This window comes from Blennius ocellaris, assembly GCF_963422515.1.
Source record: "Blennius ocellaris genome assembly, chromosome: 1".
In the NCBI taxonomy this organism is placed as follows: domain Eukaryota; kingdom Metazoa; phylum Chordata; class Actinopteri; order Blenniiformes; family Blenniidae; genus Blennius; species Blennius ocellaris.
In genome coordinates, this window is record NC_137650.1 from 18894167 (window position 1) to 18916666 (window position 22500).

Consider the following 22500-nt stretch of genomic DNA (forward strand, 5'->3'; position numbering starts at 1 on the left):
CACACAGTAACTTACCTTTCATTTGATCTGAAATGGAATTCATATATTTAGATTTATTTCAAAATTCCCCTCCGAACAATAGGATTTGGTCCTCCTCATTAGAACAAACCCTACTTTCAGTACGCATTTATAAGAATGTGTCCTAACATCTGTTCAAAACTCTCATTCTGGTCCTTATCCTGTGTTCTGTTGAAGTACAGTGAATATTTTGAGTTCTGCAGGGCTAAGTTCTGTTTGTGGAGGATACTATCACCACATTAATTGTCCCTCCTTGGGAAGCAAACATGAGCTTGCTGCAGATGTGCTGATAAATCTACCACACATAAGGCCGGCCCATTAGAATCAGCTACCATCTGCTGCAAGTGAGCAGACAGCATCTGTGAAACCACTGGAGTTACACCAAAAGCACAGGACTAAACATTAACACACACTCTGAGACAGACGTAACGCCACAAGGAAAGAGGTCTCGGTCCATGTGTGTTGATGCATTCGCAATTGTTTCTGTGTGTGTGTCTTCCCACAAAGTTATCGATCACGACATAAAGTGAGTGGCTAATCAGGGGCTGATGGTGATGTTTTATGTATCCTACATCCATAAAGGCTTGTTCTACAAGACATGCACACAGAAAGACATATACACATACACACTAACACTGTAACACCACTCAACAGAACAGGAACTTTATTGATTTATGCATAATTGGCCTCAGGCCCTTCTTGAGAAGAGAAATATGCATGGCAGGGGATCGCCATGTCAATAAGTGGTGCGCTTATGTGCTTGGTGTAACTGTACGCTAAGAGCCTGTTAAGACATGTCAGTCGCTGTAAAAACAGGAAACACACACACATGCACAATTGCTCCTGGGAGCTGGCCCATGATTTAGCTGCTTCATTACCATGTCGGCAGCTAAAATTAACCTTTCTGGTGGACTGTTAACCTTGCGTGCGTGCGTGCTGGCGAGCTCGCTCGCGTGCGTGTTTAAGCATACTCATGATAAGGCGAGTGGGTTTTATCAAACTGATTGTGTCACAGTATTGAGTATATTTATTTGAATTAACAAGCACATACAAGAAATGAATACATGACAGGAAAAAGAACACATGTTGGTATTCGATTCAGTCCAGTCACTGGGGGGGGGGGGTGGAGCTGTTATATCAAACAATAATACACACTTAAACCTGTCTGTTCATTGAAGTCATTGTGTTAGACACAAGATCTCTGTGTCCATGTGTCATTTCCACAGTGTAATGGTGAAAGTGCCTGATTAACTGCGCAATAGGTTAATGAACTTTCTGTCAGTGAATTGCTGATAAAATAAGATATTTGCCTCCCTTTTATAAAGCAGTCATCACTTGTGCTCTAACATAAATGATAGGTCAAATTTTTGGTGTGCAATTTTCAGTCTGGTTATTGGGTGCTGAAACTCGTGGTCGTGTGAGCTAACGCCTTCACACCCACTGCCAGAGTAACATTTAAAAAAATAATGTATTTTGATTAAAACTCTCACATTCACTACAAAGACGAGAGAAGCTCTTTCCTTGCAGTTTTGAATCAGTGTCAGCCAATCCCTCTTATTAGTGTGAACAAAAAAATAGAAGTGAAAAAGAAAAGACTGCCTGGACATTGGGTGCCATCGATGGGGACAATCGCACTGACAGGCGAATTACAGGATATGCTCCTCAGCAACCTCACAGTCTCACCGGTTGATCCTCACCCAGGGACATTCCCACTCATGGAAGTCAGTCAAGTTTGATCAAACTTCAAAACCAGCAGAGCGTGGTCCATTTAGCCAGTGGGTTTTTTTTCTCAGAATCATGTAGTTGAGAGGCTTGTGTTGTCTCATGTGCCTATACTTTACTCCCTTGCTAACTGGTTCCGATCGTGACAGATGCAGGCTGACATTGTACATTCTTACATTTCAGAGATGGAGCTCACCACTATAATTTACTCGACGAAATTGAGTTCATAATAACCAAAAAGGAAATTTCTAAAATACAGTGAAAAAAGTATAAGATAAAAAAGATCAAGCATTTTATCTCCACTGGAATCCACAAACTATAATTTCGGTTTTGATTCGGCAGCCACACTGTACAATGTAGTGAGATGGTGGTTGTGAAATTTTTAATATTTTCCTCGGCTGCCTGTGGCACTACGACCGTGACTACAACCACCCATGAACCCCTCACTGTGAAGAATAACTACACATTTTATCACATGATCAGTCTCGAGCCAGCTTAATGCAAAAGCATATTAACACATGTGTGGCACTGACAATGTTTTAAATGTCACCATAGCTCAATATCAATAGACTGGTAAGATATCGATTGACACTAATTTATGGTTTGATGTGGCAAGATGAAGTGCCGAAGACAAGCTGTCCACTTTCCTTTTAAGAGCTCTATTAGAAATCACGCTAAGGATGGTCCACATGTGTGTCACCAAGAGCTAATTTACTCCAACCACAGACCATCTAGACAATTACTGAAACACACACACACACACACACACACACACACACACACACACACACACACACACACACACACACACACACACACACACACACACACACACACACACACACACACACACACACACACACACACACACACACACACACACACACAGGATTGCTTCTAAGGAATGGCTCTTAAAGCACACGCTTCCCATCTTTATACCAGTCAATCATTTGCCCTCTTTCATCCCTTCATTCTTATATATCTCTCTTTCCAATATCAACTTATATATGGCTGATTCATTAATGGTACACTTTGAAACTGTGAATGCGGTACCTTCCTAATTTAAGATATAAGGTGAAGACTAAATCAATCCCTTTTAAGGTGTGGATGTGAGAAAATAAGCTAAAGGCCTGTTTTTTAGAATTGTGAAAGTTGAGCACAAAATCTTATTATTCATGAATGTAACTGCAGACTTTTAATGTTTTTTAATAAGTTAACCTTAATCTCTCTGTGTTTACATATTTGACCATTTTAAATCAAATGCTTTTGAGTCTGATTTGATTTATTATCTTTTCCTTGCCAGCACCAACAGGACTGTCTTCACCTCAATTATATCCAATAAATGAATCGACCATTCGCATAAAGTGGGAACCCCCAGACCAACTTAATGGTCCACACCCACTGTATCAAGTAAGTAGCTTCCACATAAGGTCTAAAACAGCTTATGTAGTTCATCTGTTCCATTGAAGCCCAGTAGACAATGTTTACAGTTTGTAAACTGAATTTCAACATTTGACAACTGTAGCATTAATGGATGCCTCATTTCCGTTTATGATATTAACATAATCATTTGTTTGCTTTGAGGTGGAGCGGTTGGACGTCTCTCTCTCTCATCCACAAGATCCAGTCGTCAGAGGAACCAGGTTCTCGGGAAACAGTTACTTCCGTTTTCCCAGTGATTCAATACCCGTCAACACAGATTTCACCGGTAAGAAAATTGACAGAGGCACATGCAGATGATGGTGCGTGTGTCAGAAAATGGACGACATGATTGTTTTCATTGCAGAATGCTGCACCTGTGAGAATGCATCGCGGTGTTTTTTGTGGTGTTCGCGGATGGCACGGCTGTCTCTCAGCTTTCTAGTGACATTCCTTTAGAATGACTTCCCCAGTCATCTTAAAGGACAATTATCTTTCTGTTTACCAGCATCATTAGAGGGTTGAGCTGCACAGCCAAACATGTTCTGCTTCATCTGAGAACATCACCCAGTCTGACGCTCATAATTAATGACTGCTGATACTAATCAGAGGGATTTGAGCACGCAAAGCTCTTTGATGCCACTTGAGATTACTTCACTGTCCTGCACAAACCTTGCATCGCCGGTCTCGTCGTTCTGTAGCGACACAAAGTTTACAATTGTGTGTTTGAGAAAGGCTTTTTGAGCCACATTGACTTGCCTCATAAAATGTTACAAAAACACGCAGTCTATGGGCAACCTTTATTTTGTTGTACTTGGAACCGAACACTGGGATATCAATGTTTCCTCTGTGATGTCGATGAGACCATGATCAGCTGTAATTGAGTGAAAAACCCAGTTTGTGTTTGTCACCAGTCTTGATCCTTTTAAAATACCAAGAATCATTTGCCTCCCCAAAAAACTCAAATTGCATACCTGTTACAAGTAGAAATAGAGTCTTAAAATGGGGGGAAAAAACATTAATTAATGTTTAAAAGTAGAGCGTACACTTTTGCATTTAGCTTTTATGTGCAGGTCTGTATGAACGCGCCTGAATAACTACATACAGGCTAAACAATAATCCTAAAGTTCAAATTGTAAAGACTGAAAATACTAAGTAAAGTTAATTATTAGCTAATTAGTATTATAGTTTTTTTTCTCTTGACAATAAGTCCAAACAGTAATTTTTGAGGTAATGGTCTTTTGTTCTGTTTATTGCAGCCTGAGTTTTTATCCTAAATCAACAAACTATTTGTGAAAGCACCCTTGCATCTCTGACACAATAGCAAATAGATCTCTCTGAACACTGCCAGCAAATAGATGATGATTTTTGCTATTGAGGGGTGCGTCTCATCTCCTTCATTCTCCTCCTTCATAAAGGGTAATGGATCAGACAATCACTTTCAGACCGGATCTATTCAGGACCATCAATGTGTCGGCAGTCCTCAAACCATCGCCCTTTTACAACCATCAATACTAATAGCATCATCTACAGACAATTATTCCCATCGAAGCGCACGGAACAGCGAACAAATCAAAGCCAAATTGGATTATGAATGTAATGCAGTGTAATGCCCCCTCAAGAGTCAATTGATCACAGAGGAGAGACTCGTCAATCGTTGATGTCTTATGGAAACCTTGTAACTCTGACAATGACAAGTGTAAAATTTGTATATGAACTGAAGTCTTTGCATAACTTTTTTCTTTTAAGAGAAGCGGGTTAAAGTCCTTGGCCCCCTTAGGATGTTTTTTTTCTTTTCTTTTTTTTTAATCCACAGAGAATTCTTGTACGGTTCTTTTTTTCATGGTGCAGCATTAATGTCTCAGAAAAACCTGATGGGCTTTCTGTAGGAATCAGCAAATCATCATTTTTCTCCATCAACATTATGCACCATTCCAGGAATATTAATATACTGTTGTTTCTTGCTTTCCTAAACATGTGAATTATGGGAGCATTATTGAGCGGGATCAATATTCTGTATGTTTAATCTTAGTTAAAGTCAGGATACTTTACCTTGTGAAATCACATGATATTTGCCCTTTCACCTGTTATTTCATGGCCACTTTAGTAAGATTATTGGCCAAATAGGTTGTTTTCCATGTGCAATTACTATTATAAAATTGCATGTTTCCATAAATGAAGTCTCTTCGCTTTTAAAGATGCTTCTTAATGCCCTATAAGGGTTTTATGGACAACAGTCATCACACTGAATCTTACTTTAGACAAAACAGGATTATTACTATATAGAGTTCTGATCCTAAATGAATACGTCGTAAGTGCTTCTTTCCATAAATGCACGTTAGTTCATTCATCTTATCAATAATGTCTCTGTATCTTAAACCCTACTGACTTACGACTCTGGATGTTTGAATTTGAATTGACCATTCTTATTTAGATGGTAATCGGTCAAAAGATTAAATAGTTATTTCCCCTATGCATCGTAATTCTTCACTGTTTGGACATGAAATAGCCTGATATGAATGAGGACAGTCTCCCGCCCATAGTCATCGCTAATCCAGATGTATTTCTTCGATCCACAGCAAAAGAGAGAGGAAGCATCATGCAAGTCTTTCATATTAAAAAAAAATAAATAAATTAAAAAAATTATGCAGTAACAAATAGACTTGAATAATTTCCAGACACATCTAATACAGTAAATTGCTGCACTACCACTGCAACAACTGAGTAGGAAAGAAGGAAATGTTAAATGATACAAATTATTTTCCCTTAATTAATATGATTGATTGCCAGGCATTGACGTTGAAAGGAGAGGGGGAGAAATGTGTGAAAGGAAAGTTTGCACAGACATCATTAGTTTTTCCCCATTTAAAGATTAATCAGAAGAGGCTGGGCTCTTTAATTCTGTCATTTGTATATTTAATGGGCTGCTGCAGAATCTATGGGTGTAATTAGCTAGCTGCCGCGCTCTCATTAATACGCCAGGCTCTGATTAATGCCAGCGGAGAGCTAACATGACTGGAGTTATTCAGGTTATGTTGTGTAGATGATTACACACAACCTCCACTGTTTACTGAGACAGAGAGAGGAAAAACAACACATTCAAATTACAAAGGGCTCAATATTGATACTTGTTAAAGTAGCATTTTGTTTAAAATAAGATTTTAACTCTTCCCACCCCCACAACCTTCTTACAATTATCACTATTTTAAAATTGCACTAATCTTATTTATTTAAAAGCCCACTTTAAACAAACTTATATCTCATGATTGAGGCAACACTGTACAATTGTTTGGTGTTGAATCACTCATAAAATAATATATAATCTGAATTCGTAGAGGGATCCATGGAGTTTGTCTGGACTGTTGTCAAAAGGAGGTTTGCACGTGTCAAACAACACTAAATTAAAACCATTCTAGAATTTGCAAACTGCTAGTTGCTTTTATTCTAAAGACTTCAGTTTTTGTATGTGCAGGTCGCCACCAATGCTCAGTGGCTTCACCATAATGATTTGGCACATCAGATATCAGATAGGGCCAATCTGGGCTCAAGTAATAATAGATTGTGAGCCACAAAGAGAGTGGACATACTTGCTGCTTGATGAGGACATCTTCACAAATAAGGGAAAATGTCATAATTTTAGCCTCCATGTATTCATTTTTGGGCCTGAATGGAGAAATCAAAGTGGCAGTTTGTTGGTTTTTTTTGCTGAAGATATTTGATGAAAAAAAATTTTTTTCAGCCCAGCGGTGTCGTACTTTAACGCTGTGCTTTAAGTCCAGGCTGGGCCCTCTCTTGGGATACTTCTTTAGTCCCACAGTCTATAAACATATGGTACATTCAAATCCAATTTCTGACCTTAAGTTGCCCATAGATATGAATATGAGGGTGTTGGATTGTATTTCTCTCCCTGTGTGTTTGTCCTGTGAACGACTTGTGACCTTTCTTGGGTGTGGACCAACACAGTGGACCTCACTGGTGTCTTTTTTGTTTTGTTTTGTTTTTAAGCCTGTGTGCTTTGGACTATAGAAGTGCTTGTGTGCATGTATACCAGAGTCACCTGTCATGGTGTGGGCTCAGGTTTGTCTGTTGATGGCTCCAGAGTGGTTGTCACTGTGAAGTAGCACAAGTCCTTTGGGGGAATCTGAAAGAGGTACTGCTGAGCACGAACAGTGTCACTTAGCTGATGTACATTCAGACATGCTTGGATAACACCTTGTTTATCACACAGACTCACAACCTCTCAGAACAAAGGTTAAATCTCTTTACTCGTTTATTGTTTCATTCAAGGCGTTGTTGCCATGATTGATAGCAGTTTCTTACATTTTGACATCGATAAGGCTTTAAATAGGGTGGAAAACATATACAAAAAAGCATTTATTACCAGTCTGAGGAACAAACATTCCAATGTCGCACCATTTTACACGATATGACTTTGTTAATTAAAACAATACACATGCAAAGATAGTGTCAGGGAGATGCAAGATATATTTTGGATCTAGAAATGTTTTAATCTTTGACGACAATGATTACAGCTGAAACGTCATTAAAGGTGGATATTCTGGTCAGATCTTCCTGTAGTAGATCAGAGTTGGCAATTCTTCAGGTTGGAAAAGTAAGTGCCTGGACTAACATGAAAGATAGGGGTCTTATCTTTCTGAGAAAACACACATTTTCCATCCTCACTGTGAACACGGTACCCTTTAAGGATGTGCTTGGATTACCAGTGATCATCAGTGATCATTGATCCCTCCATTCATCAGTAGCACCAGCATGGAGTCACAGGTTGACTTCTAATAACAATGAGTCAACATATAAGGGTAAAGTGAGAAACTTGTGAGCCTGGCCTTCTATCAGTATTCTCACCGTAGCTCAGAACAACAGAAGGATGAAAGTAGTAGCAGTAGATTTCAGGAAATTAAAGTCAGTCGTTACTCCGTATAAATTAATGGTAAAGTAGTTTTTCAAAGTAAGGATATCTGAAAACCTCTCTGGCATTTGAATAGATCTTTTGTCATGGGAGGATTTCCGGGTTTTGTTTGTTTGTTTGTTTTTCAAGAAAACTGAATAAAAACAGTGTGCTACTGAAATTTCTTGCCGACATCTGTAGGGACACATTAATGAGCTGCATCACAGCCTGGTTCGTCAACTGCACGAAGACAGACCGCAAGTCCAAAGATTTGCGAGGATGGCACACTCCTTCACTGGAGGAGGACTGGCTGTTGGAGCCCAGCTTCCAACAACTAAATGCATTTTATCAGGCCTGCTGTTGAGCCAGGGCTTAGACACAACCTGTGATCCAACACAGCCGGGCCACCACCACTCCATACTGCTCCCCTCCATCAGATGACACAGGAATATCCAGACATGGAAAACCTTCTCCAAAGCTATTAAACTAATGAACATGGCAAGATACTGGCCCCCATCGCCAACACATCTTCACTCTCTCATGCACACAGACACACACTATCAGGCAACTAACCAGAACAGTTTTACAAGTTGGTAACATAGTCCATATGTATCCATAATTCAGTCTTTTATTATGGCTTTCTCTTCTCCCCAAATCCACCAGACACCTTGAGAACACTATTGGCATACCATAGAAAGGTCAAGTAATCATTGTCTTTTGTGTATGTGTGCAACTTTGGTACTTTAAAATGCCCTCAGCCAAGCCCACATTTTGTCATGTTAAAATGTTATTTTTGTAAAAGTTTCACACACACACAACTGAAGTGTAAGTGAGTTGGGTTTTTTTCAGGTAGTGAAACATAATGTGTTGCTTACTTTGTTTATCAGTACTGACAAATGTCTATAGCACTGGGACTGGAACTGTTGAATTACCTTTAAAAAAAAAAGTATTTCATTCATAATTATGGTACGACATGGGTATAGACTTAAATTATTATATATTCGGTTAATATGAGTCAAGATATAATCTATTCAACAGAGCTTTTTTGTTTAAAAAAATATACTGATGAGACAAAACTGGTTGTAAGTGTACATGTTTCCTGAACCTGTTCAAGGTAAAATGCAAACACAACATTGCTGTAATCTTGTGTTCTTTTGGTGTTGTCACAGCTCATACCGATATAAGAAAATTCAAAGGCGCATGAAAGTAGGATGCAGGACAGGAAGCAGATTTGGCCATGAAAGAAAAGAAATGGGATCCACGGACAGGAAACATTCAGAGGAGGCATGAGGTGGAGAAAGGGAGAATGAAAAGGTCAATGAAAAGATGGGGAAGGTTAAAAGCACAGGGAATAAAGAAAGGAAGGATTGAAAGATCAGGAAAATGTGATAGAGAAAGAGAAGGTTAAAGGGGGGTAATGTAATGTCAGGTATCTGTCATGACTTCACTCATCTCTGTCGTGACAAGGTCATGAATGTAAATGACACGTGTCTGCTTGATGTACAGAATGCAAGTCCAATGCAAAGAGCACCTTTGTCTTGTGTCTGCATGCCACAGCCACATCTTACACACTATGTTCGTTGAGGTTAAGTCATTATTAACTGTTGATTGTGTTCCACACATGTAATCAGTGCACATAGAGGACCAAAATTGGACCATTGTTTTGGTGAAAAAGTTTACATACTCTACACTACACTGTCCTCCATTGGTTCCTTTGTGCAGTTTAACCAAAAATACAAACCTGTGATCCAGAAACCATCAAATTATTGGTAAGTTTACATTTTTGTTCTATCGAAATCCTAAATCTATGGTCTTTTGCTACATGCTCAAAACTATAACAAACGCAGCAACATTTAGTTCCCAGTTAACTCGATGAAAAAAATATATATACTCAGTGCTCTGAGAAATGACTTATCTGTATTCCTTTTGAGCTTGCAATGTAGAGGTTTGACTTCTCTCCATGTTAAGTGAATTCACATACTAATTATTTTGCTAATGCCGGCCTCTGATGAACCCGAGACTGCCTCTATTCAACTTCTCAGATCTTCCCACACTTCTGTTCTCTACAGAGACTGAGCAGAGGAAACCCACACATACTTGTAGACTCACACACACACACAAACCTGCATGAGCTGTGTCGCTATGTGGATCTAGTAGTGGATTAAGATCCAATCTCTGATCCATAGTAACATGACAAGACGGCACGCTGGATGAATCCTGCGTGCGTGTGTGCGTGCGCGCAGCCGAGGTTCTGCTAAACTCAGGAGCCACTATTTTCCCACATTGCCGAAGCCTTAAATTAGACATGACACAACTAAAAAGCTATTCCATCAGTCCCTGCTTGTCATGAGGATTGAATGCCTCTTATTCCTCATAACTGTTGTCACATCAGAAATCCACTGTCATTCTAGGTCGTGTATCTTAATTTCTTCTTGCCTTGTCGTTTCAAGTTGTCTTTCCAACTCATTGTCTTTAACAGAATACATCAATACCACGATGAGGGAACTCCTTAAACGTGACTTCACTCACATTCAAGAATGAACAGTGTGACTCCACATTTGCCCCTTTTTTTCCTCACAACCTCCGTCGAAGACTGTGCTGCAAATGTCTTCAAATATGAGACATACAGTATTTCACCTATAGCAGGGGTTTGCCACCTCTATTTCACTCTTCATCCTCTCAGTACTAGCTCCCTGTAGCTTTGATTAAATTACATCTGAATTATTATTACTTACATTACCAGTTTGAATACACCTATTCATTCAATGTCTTACATTGCTGATTCTCACTAAATTCCTTAGCGGTATGAATGAACATGTATCTATGTCATGAAATAAGTCAAGCCAATTCAATTCCTTTAAATATTTCTCAGGACTCATTTTGTTGAGTTGACAAATGTGGCACCGGGTTAAATGGACATTGTTAGTTTCAATGCAGAAATGATAATGTGCATCCTTCTCCAGTTCAGGGTCAGGGACCCGGGGTGCTGGAGCCGATCCCAGCCTATGGCACAAGACAAACACATACAGACACAAACAACCACACACATTCCCACCGAGGGGCAATTTAGCGTCAGCAATTGTCCTCACATGCAATGTTTTGGGACTGTGGGAAGAAAACCGTAGTGCCCGGAGGAAACCGACGCACACAGGAGGAGAACATGCAAACTTCCCATTCTTCCCCCCTTAATAGAAGACCCTCCTGCACCTTTAATTAATTAAAAGTAATGTACAAAAAGGAGGTTGTGGTCTTAAGAGATAAAAGCAAAGGCTCACAAGTGAAAGCTGTTTAAAGTGTGGAAGCAGGTGTGTCTGCTAAGACTAGTCTTCTGACGTTCATGTATCCCCTGAAGGATCTTAGTGGTAAGATTATCCCAGATAGATGGCTTACTGTGGAAATGAAGTCAGCTTAGAGCTCTGGTGCTGTTGGGAAACAGTGATCTTAATATAAATGTAAGATGAAGCACATTTGCACACGTTCTCTTTTTCCCCTACTTTTGGATTTGACAAGAGCCGGATCTAGCATAGAACCTCAGACTGGTGTTTTTGTTTTTTGTTTTTTTGCCCTACAGTTACTGTGCAAGTCTTAGTTACAGGCTTATATTTCCAAGTTCAACAAACTCTGACCACAACACCACAGTGAAGACTCAGACATATATATTTTTGTGCTTCTGTGATCCTTATTTTTTGGTTAAACTGTTATAAACACAATGGTGCTCTTTGCATGTATTGTCTGTGTTGTTTTATTATATTCTTTATTTGATTCTTGCCACCAGGTGTTAAATTGAGCTTCAAGACTTGGTCCCCAGATGGACTGCTCCTCTGTGCCATTTCACCGGGAAATCAAGAGGAGTTTCTTGCCATTCAGATGAGAAATGGGATTCCTTTCTTTCTGTTTGACCCACAGGTGTGTTATTTCAGTTCTAAATGTTGCCATGTTAATAAAGAACATACATTTGGGGGATGAGCTTAGTGTGGTTTGCACCCACGCCAAAAAAAAGCCAAAAATCTTCTTATGCTAATGCCAACAATTGTTACTGATTGATACATACTTACTGCAGAGAAAGAATCCACCAAACACAAATGTGTCTTTACTTTTTGAATGTAGTTTGTAGGAAGCCATAATTACTTTAAAAAGTCACAAGAGGAAGCAGTCAGCTTTGATCCATTATAACAATAGTTGTAATATTTGATTGATCTTTCTCAATATCATTTGGTATTGTATCTTTCTTCATTATTTCAATCTATTCATTTTACTTACTTGTTCACTTTCACCTATGTTTTTGTCCCGTTTCTCTAATCCACCTTCGTCCCTCTGTCATTCCTTCTCCCATTTTCTCTCTCACTCGCTCTCATCTAATAAACGTGATCTGCAGCCCCTCATTGGTTTCTGTCAGGGAGACAGGAAGAGGGGAAAAACTTTGAAAGTGTGTCAACGTTTGAATTGGACTGCAATTAACTCATTCCCTGCAGTCACCACGCGTGAATACCAATTGCAAGCTAATTAAGCTTTGCACCCTCACACACACACACACACACACACACACACACACACACACACACACACACACACACACACACACCCCTGCCTCCCTTATCCATCTATACAGACACATGTAGAGGGGTGAAGGAGTCAACGACTTCGATGATGAAAGTGATGATTGGTGATGATTACACATTCTTCCATGAGGCCACCAACTAATTGCACACTCAAACAAATACACGTACACATTCACACGTTTTTGTTCAGCGTCACTATCTAATCATTGCTGTCCAGAAACCTTCTAAACTAACAGTGTTTGCATTTGTGTGTGCAGAGGCATATAGATCACACTTGTTGACCACCACTCAATAGTGTGTGTGTTGGTAGTCATGTGTACAACTAGATGTGTGATGTGTGTCTTCTCCAACTGGGTTGATTCCTTTGTTTAGGCTAGTTTGAGGTAATTAACAGCAGGAGTGGTGTCACGGCTTATTAGTGTTCCCCTAGATACATATAGCTGGGCCCATTACTTCCCCCTATTAGCCTGTTGAGCTAGCCTAATGGGATTACCAGTGCTGGGGGGGGGGGGGGGGGGTGGGGGGGTGTAATTTAGCATGACACAGGAAAATGATATGCTCATAAATATGTGCACGTATGATCTGCCACACACAAATACATTAAAGCATAAATCCACTGAGAAAAGCTACTTTTAACGTCAAGATCTTTAACAGTGCACCGAAGCTAAAATACGATCAAATTTCCAAATGTAATATTTATGAGTTCACCAGTGTCACAAAGCTGCAAGGCTGCTCAATTTGTGACATTTGGAATGTTGTAGTTACTTTAAGCCGAAGCAACAAAGTGTAAAGTACTCATGTTGAGCTGTGAAAGTGAAGAGTGTGCATACTGTATGTTACCTGAAATACTGCCTGGGTTGCGTTGAACTCGTGTTTGTCATAAATACGAGCATCCGTCTCTCTGTCTATTCCACACATCAACTCAAGTTGTTACCTAAATGTTTTGCTTGAGGGCAAATCACTTGCAGTGTGTGAGAGAATTAAAGAGGCGAGGTGCTTCCACTTTTTTCTAGGCAAGTAGAATAAACTGTTTGTGTGAAATAGTGAGGAGGAGGAAAAAAGAAGCAAACAGACTCCTTCTCCATTGTCCTGTCGAGGAGAGCTGTCTAGCATAGGCAGTAAAGATGTCAGACACTGATATACTCTGGCATTCATACATTTATTGATCTCATCATTAAATCTTCATCACCGCCTGCTTGTCTGTGTATGAGTGCGCACGCACCCGTTACTCTTCTTTAACTGCAGTACTCTTTGCCTACTCGCTAAAAGCTGATCACAACAATGATGTCATACTTAATAGGTAGCAAAAAGCCCCATAACAACACTTTGATGATTATATGTACGTGTTTGTGTCCTTTTGAGGGTAGTGCATGTGTATATCTGTTTGATGTGTGTCACTGATTTTGATGCCAAAACCTGTTTGAAGAAGCGTAAATAGAAGAGCAGTTTTTAAATGTACACATTTATGTTCTGCACTGGGATTTGACAATTGTTGTCCTTTCAGCTCGAGGTAATTAATTACTGCGGGAAACATCAACCTCTAGCCACAGTTAGGGCTGGGCAGTGTGGCCTTAAAAAAAAAAAAATCTATAATTTTTTAAAGAAAAATTCCAATTTAGATTTTATTTTCAATTTTATTTGTCAAGGCACTTAAAAATGACTGCAGCCATCAGATATAGTGTCAAAAGTGCCACTTTATTGCTGCGATTGTCCTCAGAGCTAAAATGCTTATAAATAATCCCAAAATAAAAAGTAAATGTGGCTCTATCATTCAGTAAATTCAAGCTTTCACCCAGGTTTAAGCAAAAGTGCAACAGCAACTACAGAAACCCACAGGGAATGGTAGAATGGAATGCGGAAAAAAAAACATGAATTTGCAAAATAACTATATTTTTTAGCTCCAAATTCGATAAATAAATTTTTTGAGCCCAAGCAACAGTTAAGAAATAGTTCATTGTCTTTGCACCCTTGATGTTTGTATGTTTTAAATCCTGTTGTTGCTGTGGGGTCATGTGTGCCTCCTTCGCTTCTGTGTGCAGGGCTCAGCGGTGGCTGTGAGCGTACAGGGTGATGGAGGGCGCCGCTACAATGATGGACAGTGGCACAGCATCACAGCAACGAGGCGAGGAGCCGTGGGAACAATCGTTGTAAACGATCAATACAGAGGTAGCTCTCCTCATATTCATACTGACCACTGTGTGTTTCTGCTCCCTGTGTGGGTGTGTGATTGTGAATGTGAGCACATTACACTCATCCACACAAGCAGGGAGGTTCACGTGTTTCTGGCTGTTCTATGTATATAAGCCCTTCCACCGAGCGGTTTTAGTCTGGTTAATCCCATTCGCTCTATGTCTTAGGATCATACATTTATGAACCAACATTTTTCTGTCTTGTATTGTGTGTTTTTTTTTTTTTTTACCCACTTGTTTGTTTTTTTTACTAAAGGCTCACATTAATAGTTGTTCCATGTGGATGTGTTTATCCAGGAAGTGCTTCAGCTTCCAGTGGCAGTACCATCATTGGTGAGAACACGGGGGTGTTCCTTGGTGGACTGCCTGATGATTTTACCTTACTGAGAGAGGATTCAGGTAAGGCCCCCAACTATTGACTTAAAATGAATGTATTTACTTGAGTTTGAACATAGTGGCTTTGTCTGAAGCTCATGTTTATGTATCCAGTCAATGACAGCATTTGTGTTTCTGTATATCTGTTCATGAGTTGCATTCTCATTAATGCATTATATAGACTTTTGTTTGGGTACATTTTCACTCTCAGTCAGACTGTCAAAGTCAACGCGATCGCATATTTATAAGGGTCTTATTATACAGCTTTTCAACACTTTCGCATGAGTCTCATTGGTCCAAAATAAATAAATTGTTGGTAGTTAGGCTTACTTTAAGGGCAACTTCTTCTATAAATTTGTGCACTATGACAGGAAAACCTAGACTTGCTGTTCATCACGCACCCTGACCATCCTCAGTACGTGTGTTATTAAAGTCTGAACAGCTTAGGTGGTTGGCGAAAACATAAGATCATCGCAATGAGTCTCGTGGCGTACTGTCTGGGTTCTTTCTCGAAAAACGTACGTTTGTTTCGGTGTTAATTTTGGTGACTACGTTTACACATCAGTCAAAATAGTATATTTGGTTGTGTAAAGTTGCAGTCTTAGTTACACAGCTTTGCTTGATTCCAGTGTACCTTCAGTTTCACTTTACGTTCCCTCGTTAAGCTCTAGAAAATATGTCAACTGTGTTGTATTTGGCACTATACAAATAAAACCGAATTGAACTGAAAAGTACAACAAAGTCACCTTAAGGCACTTTTACATAGAAATAATCCACTTGAGGCAGCATGGGGGATGGTGGAATGAAGAAATGACCGTCAGCAAGAAGAAACCTTTGTAGAACCCCACTTTCTGCTGAGAGCAACAAGCAACAAACAGATTCTCATAACAAAATGTCATGAATCCATTCAGCAGACGAGATTGGATAGGTCCCTCAGATTTAAGAGATGGAGATTAAAAAATTGAGGGCACAGAAAAAGAAGTTTTAAGTCTCACCTTAAAAGAAGAGACTGTTTCAGCCTCCCTAACTGAAACTGGGTGCTTTTTCCACATGGTCTTGTTTTGGTAATTACTGCATTCTTAAGCAGTGAACACTTCTTGACTGACAGTTATGTTTTTCTATTTCTCACCAGGAAATGCACAGCTGGTACAGCGCAGCTTCTCCGGTTGCCTCAAAGATGTGAGTTTCATGATGACTGATGGGCCGCTGGAGGAATGGCAATTTCTTGACTGGGCAAAAGCCACAAGAAAGGTGGCAGTGTACGAGAGCTGGGAGGGATGCCCTGTTCAAACTGTGGAAGGAGCCCATTTTCTGGGTCATGGTAGGAATTGATTCATTGCTGCTTAATTGACATCATTTTTTTCACAACACGACAGATTGCAATATTTCTTTCTGATACATTGTAACATGTACGGAAACGTCAGCCATTGTTGGGTGTCCAGCTGAGTTTAGATACAACTTTAAATTATTTTTATTCCCACATTGCGCTGGCAACACTGTATATCTTAAATGTAACTCTGCTGCTAATGTTGCAGTTAATGAGATACTTACATGTTGATAAATGGGATGATAAGTTAATTGGCCTCTGTGTGAAAGATCAAGTTGATTAATGCACATTTCCTCCACGACCGTGTCATACAGCAATCTTTCTATCCAGTCTTTTGCGTCACTTTTAAATATATGACAAAATAACAACCTTTAAACATGTTTAGACTCAGCGCCCTGTCATATTCTATACGTTTCAGGTTACCTGGAGTTGGCTGCAGGTACATTCAGTGGTGGGCAGGACTTTGATATTTCCATGGACTTCAGAACAGACCAGCTCAATGCACTTCTACTATTTACTTACGACACACAAACTGATGACTTTATGCTGGTAAGGCAAGAGACATCTGAAATGGCCCAAAATGTGTAAAAATGTAATGTAATAAGAATTTTAAGATGACTGCTTGTTTCTCATTGCGAATACTTTTTAGGTGGAGCTGGAAGCCGGTCTACTGTCCTTCATTCTCCACTCTCAAGGTCATGTGATTGAACTCAGCATGTGGGTGGGGCTTAGCTACTGTGGTGGAGACTGGAAACAGTTATCATTGGCAAAACACGGCTCCCTTGTCTCTGCTGCGGTTGACGACTGGGCAGAAGAAACGAGGGGAACGGGAGGAGCAGTGACACTGAGAGTTGATTCATCGTTATATTTGGGGGGCGTGCCAACGGAGCTTGTACATTCAGCTCTGGACAGCCGGAGCCACAAACATGGTGAGATATATGTAAACACGGTGTTTTTTACTTTACCCCATTAAAAAACATCAGATGTTCAACCCAAATAAAATGTTTTATTTGTGAATATGGTGCCAAATTTACAGATTGCACTAAACTAAATTCATGGTTTCCACCACACGCTTGTTTCATCTCTTATCCACTTCCTTTTTTGAATAACAGGATGTGTAAATCTAACGCCAATGTTCTGGTATTTACTGACATTTAGTAAGGATTTTTGATCCCAGTAGGTTGCACTCAAATGAAATACACCGTCACGAATGAACGGTCACGACTTTGTTATATTGAATGAGAAATAGTGTAAACATTGTGGGAAACGTCTTTTTATTGACAAAAGATGCATGTTTTTCTGTTCCCCCTTTTTGTGTTTTTGTTACCTTTCACAGGTCTAGGAGGTTGTATAAAAGGTCTTACCATACGAAGATATGAAAGAACACCTCCTGTCAGTCAAAGTGTTGATCTCGCCACGGCCTCACGCCGCGCTGTTAGAGTCTATTTGGATGGTTGTCCCACCAGTGAGAGCCGCTACAACTGCAGAGGAAATGATTCTGTGTTGGTGTACACTGGGAAAAGGACTCAAGCCACCGACCATAGTCTCCAGCCTTTCACTGGTAACCGTATTCAATGCACACAACACAACAATAGCACAGAAACTGTAGGTTCGAAACACAGTGTGGTAACTTTGTAATTTTAGGACAGTAGCAGCATTGCTTATTAACACAAGCAAGTAAGTAACAGGCATTGAAAAATAGTTTTCACTAAACAAGTTTATGAAATTCATAGATAAAAAGATAAAAAATTAACTAAATAATATCCTCAATATTATTAGGTAGTTTATTGAGAAAGGTTTACTCATGTTGGCATCTCACGTTTTACACCTAAGTGTAAAAATGGCAGCAATATCTGCACCCCCCCCAACCAAATTGCATGAGCATTAAATACTTACAGTTGGGGTTAAGCTATGACAATATGCATGCTAAAGACTGCAGAAATCATTTGTATAGAACAGAAACACGCAAGTTTGGGATTTTCGGCTTCGGGGTGAAATTTCAGGGTGATGCTAAAATACAGTATAACCTATAAAGTTGAACTTAATGTAACCTCTAAACTTTTGAATGCACATGTCTAATGGTTCAGCTCTGCGTTTCTTCATCATGGATGACAACATTTTATCTCATGAGGGAACTGCAGCTGGAGACTGGGGCACCTCAAATGGAGTAGCCTGCAGTTTCTCCAGATCTGAATCTCTTAGAAAACCTCCGGGGATCAGCTGAGTCACAGTGTAGAGGCTCGTACTTATGTGTACTCATTGTCAAACTGTAATTAATGCTGAAGTTATTGTCATGTTCCCTTATTGTTTTTGTTGTCGTAAATTTCACCCAAAAGCCAAATAACCCTAACTTTTCCAGAGTAGTATACAGCCTTTTTTTTTTAATTCATTCAATTTCTTTAATGCAATGAATCTCTCCTTCCCCTGGTCTTATGTGCCCCCAAACCCCTTTCTCTTTTGTGCCAAAAAACACTTTTTCAGAGTACTTGTACAGGTTTGTTGCCTTGTCAGCAGGAGGAATGGCCACAGGACCTTGGCAGAGAGGACGCAGCCGAGGCATAGGTATGTTTTTTGACGTGATGTGTTTTGGAATCAGCATTTCACTTTGAAAATGTATCATTCAGCAATCATTTACTGAACAATGACCTCAATTTACTTCCTTTGACTTTTTTCTGTGCTTTCTCTCTTCGATCTTAAGACATTTTGTATGTAAAATCACTAATATCATGTACAGTATGTGAGACTTCGCTGAAGCCAGTGATATAATGTGCCTGACGGTATGAGAGATTGATAAAGCCTCAATAAAGGGCATCACAGTAAAAGGCTGTTAACCCAGAATGGCCTGTGTGGTCCCTTGTGTAATATAAAGCTGCTCGTTAGTAGTGAACGATTCACTGTTAGGCCTCCGTACGCCACGCTTTGACCAGAGAGAGGAATGGAAGAGAGAGAGAGGGAATTCTAAAAACATTAAGAACTGAAGAGAAAAGGAGGAGGCCACCGTGAAATATAGGAGGAGAGAAGATAATCAACATTCAAAACGTACATTAAGGTAAAGAATGGACAGCAAAAATGGAGGGAATGTGAGAGAATTAAAAACAGATATTAAAATATTTTTAAAAATTAATTCACGCAATAAAAATAAAGGCCTGAAGTGGAAACGGATATGAGAAGGTAGCAGGAAAAAAGAAGTTAATGACTTAAGAAAAACAAAAAGGTTGTAAGAAATAAAGCATGAAGCACCTTGGTTTTGATGACTTTACATACTGTACGCACCCTCCTGCACAAAAGCAAATAGCACAGCAGGCTTGAATGAGTGAGATTGAAGATACAAAACACACAACCTTTAAACATCTATTCTTAATTTGTATGTTGTCCATGAATCATATTTGCTGCACAAGAATATGGTTTGTACCTATCATCTCCTCTTTCTTGTGCAGTTTAAGAGTTGACAGCATTTTTACTGTTAGGCCTGACTTGACTAAGTAACGCTCGGAATAGATGTGACGGTAGATGAAAGGGATGACTGGAGACGGTGAATATCGAGACAGAGGAGGAAGGAAGTGATGAGATGTACCATCCCGGGCTGCTGAAGGTGTCAGAGAGAGAAATAAGGGGAGTGCTACAGAGAAGGAGGGAGGCTGATTGCTGTGAAATATAGCCCAGAATGAATGGCTGGCTGTATTAAATCAGTGCTGAAAAAGTTACTACTCTCATAAATACTATTTATGCTAATAGAGAGGTATGATTTACTGGGCCTATTAAAACACAGCAAGATGGTGAATGCTTTTTGTGTAATCCCGTGGGTTTCTGACCTGATGTTTTGTTTTTTTCCAATGTATATTTTCCTGTTTGGCTTGTATTTAAAATTTTCAAATGACATTTAGTCATCCTGATTGTCCTTGTTTGATTTACAACTTTTTCTTTTCAGTTCTTTTGCTTGTGATTCTCATTTAGTGTATGATTGCTTGTCTTGTGTAATCAATGTATATGGTCATTCTCTCTCTCTCTCGTTCTCTCTCTCTCTCTCTCGCTCTGTAGTGCCCACATCTGTTTCACCTCCTACCAGAGTGCAGAGCTTGGATGGCTTCAGTGCCATGGTGAGCTGGGTGCCGCCCGCGAGTGACATCAGAGGGCTGATTGACAGATTTGAGCTGAAGGCCTACAATAAAGATCGCCCAGAAGTCTTACCTATCAAAGCCACATACTTGGCTAATGGGAATTTCACAGGTAAAACAAATTCACTATCGTTTATTGAAGTACATGTATCTTCTCAGGCCAAATGAACCCCCTTGTGAAAATGATATATTCAGGCCACCTGGATTTACTGTAATTTTTATTCCTGTACAATTGTCAAACAATGTCCATTCCCTCAGTGTTTCTGCACATTTTTCGAAGCTAACCTCAAGATAACTATTATCTGGTAGTTTTTATTGGTTCTTTGTGTTTTTTAAGGATGATTAGAAAATCATGTTATTAATGTGTGGGATACTTGTGAAGCTTGGGCATAAACCTGTCTTACTCTGATCTTTTGCATCTTTGCATGTTTTGGTTGTATTAACTGGAGAAAGTTTAGGATTATGAGAAGTATGCATGCCAAATCTTGCCAGTGACAACAAGATAGGAATATATACATATGGTATATGGTAAGCATATTGTAAACATAGTCTTTACACATGTGAAGACATGACATAAAAAATGAATGGCTGCCATGGAAAGTGATCAATACCAGACAAAAACGATTTAGGTTTCAGTGCCCAAGGACACTTTGACACATGGACAGAGGAGATGGGAATCGTACCGCCAACCATGTTGGAAGACAACCTGCTCTACATGCTCATCCTTGCGTACCTTGTATTTAAGTTATTTTGGACTGCTTTGCATCACCTTTTTGATTTACAGTTTCAGATAGTGCCTTAATTTGACAGTTAGACCACATAGAAATGTAAAAGCAAAATTTGTTTTACATTTTTGTTTTACCTGTGCCGTCGCCTTGTGGGAACATCTTGGCCCTCTGAAAAAATTATTGACATGCCTTTTTTTCACTCACTTTCCTCACGTCTTTTAGCGACCACTGGCAAACCCTGTTAATGTTTCCTTGGCAAGTCCCCAGCTTTAGGAGTCTGTCTCCATGTGGAGCAAGACACTCAGGACTACCCTAATGATGTCATACACTGGCATCGCTCCTTTTTTCCTCTCTCTCCCACTGTTGCTAACTTTCTGATCTTTCCTCACTTTATCTTTTATGATGATGATGATGTCTGCGTCCGCTGCTGCTATTCGTCCCTCCTCTCATCCACTCTGGCATGTCTCTGGGCAAATATGAAGATGAGCTCTCTGTCTCCGTCTTTCTCCGCGTCTCTCTCTCGTTGGTCTCCATTCCCTTCCTCTCCTTTTGCCAGACATAGAGTCCACTGCGATAAGGCTTGCTCTTAATTTATGATGAGTTGATGACCCCGACACCTGACTGCAGAATTACACCAATGGCTAAAAAACACAGGAAGCAAATGAGGGTGTAATGGCAGCGGAGTGGGGGCCCTGGCCCCTAATTGAATTAAAAGACATGGGTAGAGAGAAAGAAAGAAGGTAAGAGACGAGTGGAGGGTGACTGGACACAGAAGGTGGGGAGAGTTGGAGGGCGGGGAGTGATGTAAAAGAGTGGCGAGGGCCAAGACAGTGAGGACGAAAAACATCTGAGCGAGACGACTGTAGCTTTACAATTAGAAGAGACTCTCTTTGTTTGCCAAACACAGTAAGTTTGCTTAGCAACAGTGGCTCCCAGAGACAAGTGAGGCATTTAAATGGCACTGTTAAAGCATATTGATATGAACTTCAGAGACACACGAAGCACGCGCTAAAAGGACACTCAGCCAGCTGAGAGAGGTTTGGCACAGAGAAGTGTCAAAAGTGATTCAGGTCTTAAAGCAAAGCACACCTGCACACATATATAATGCAAATATGCATTTTGACAGCTGAGTTTGCAAAAGC

The 22500-nt window shown here is 39.9% G+C and overlaps 1 protein-coding gene across 1 annotated transcript in view; it reads left to right on the forward strand.

The window, feature by feature from the left end:
* The window catches only part of ush2a (Usher syndrome 2A (autosomal recessive, mild)), a gene marked incomplete at its 3' end in the record, with an annotated part of 194350 nt that overhangs the window by 56319 nt on the left and 115531 nt on the right, over nt 1-22500 (forward strand). The window contains exons 26-36 of the mRNA XM_080520729.1: nt 3044-3150; nt 3325-3448; nt 11841-11971; nt 14664-14790; nt 15111-15212; nt 16321-16509; nt 16934-17064; nt 17165-17444; nt 17852-18076; nt 18997-19077; nt 20554-20742. Coding sequence (XP_080376855.1) covers nt 3044-3150; nt 3325-3448; nt 11841-11971; nt 14664-14790; nt 15111-15212; nt 16321-16509; nt 16934-17064; nt 17165-17444; nt 17852-18076; nt 18997-19077; nt 20554-20742 — 1686 coding nt within the window. The remainder of the gene's footprint in view (nt 1-3043; nt 3151-3324; nt 3449-11840; nt 11972-14663; nt 14791-15110; nt 15213-16320; nt 16510-16933; nt 17065-17164; nt 17445-17851; nt 18077-18996; nt 19078-20553; nt 20743-22500) is intronic.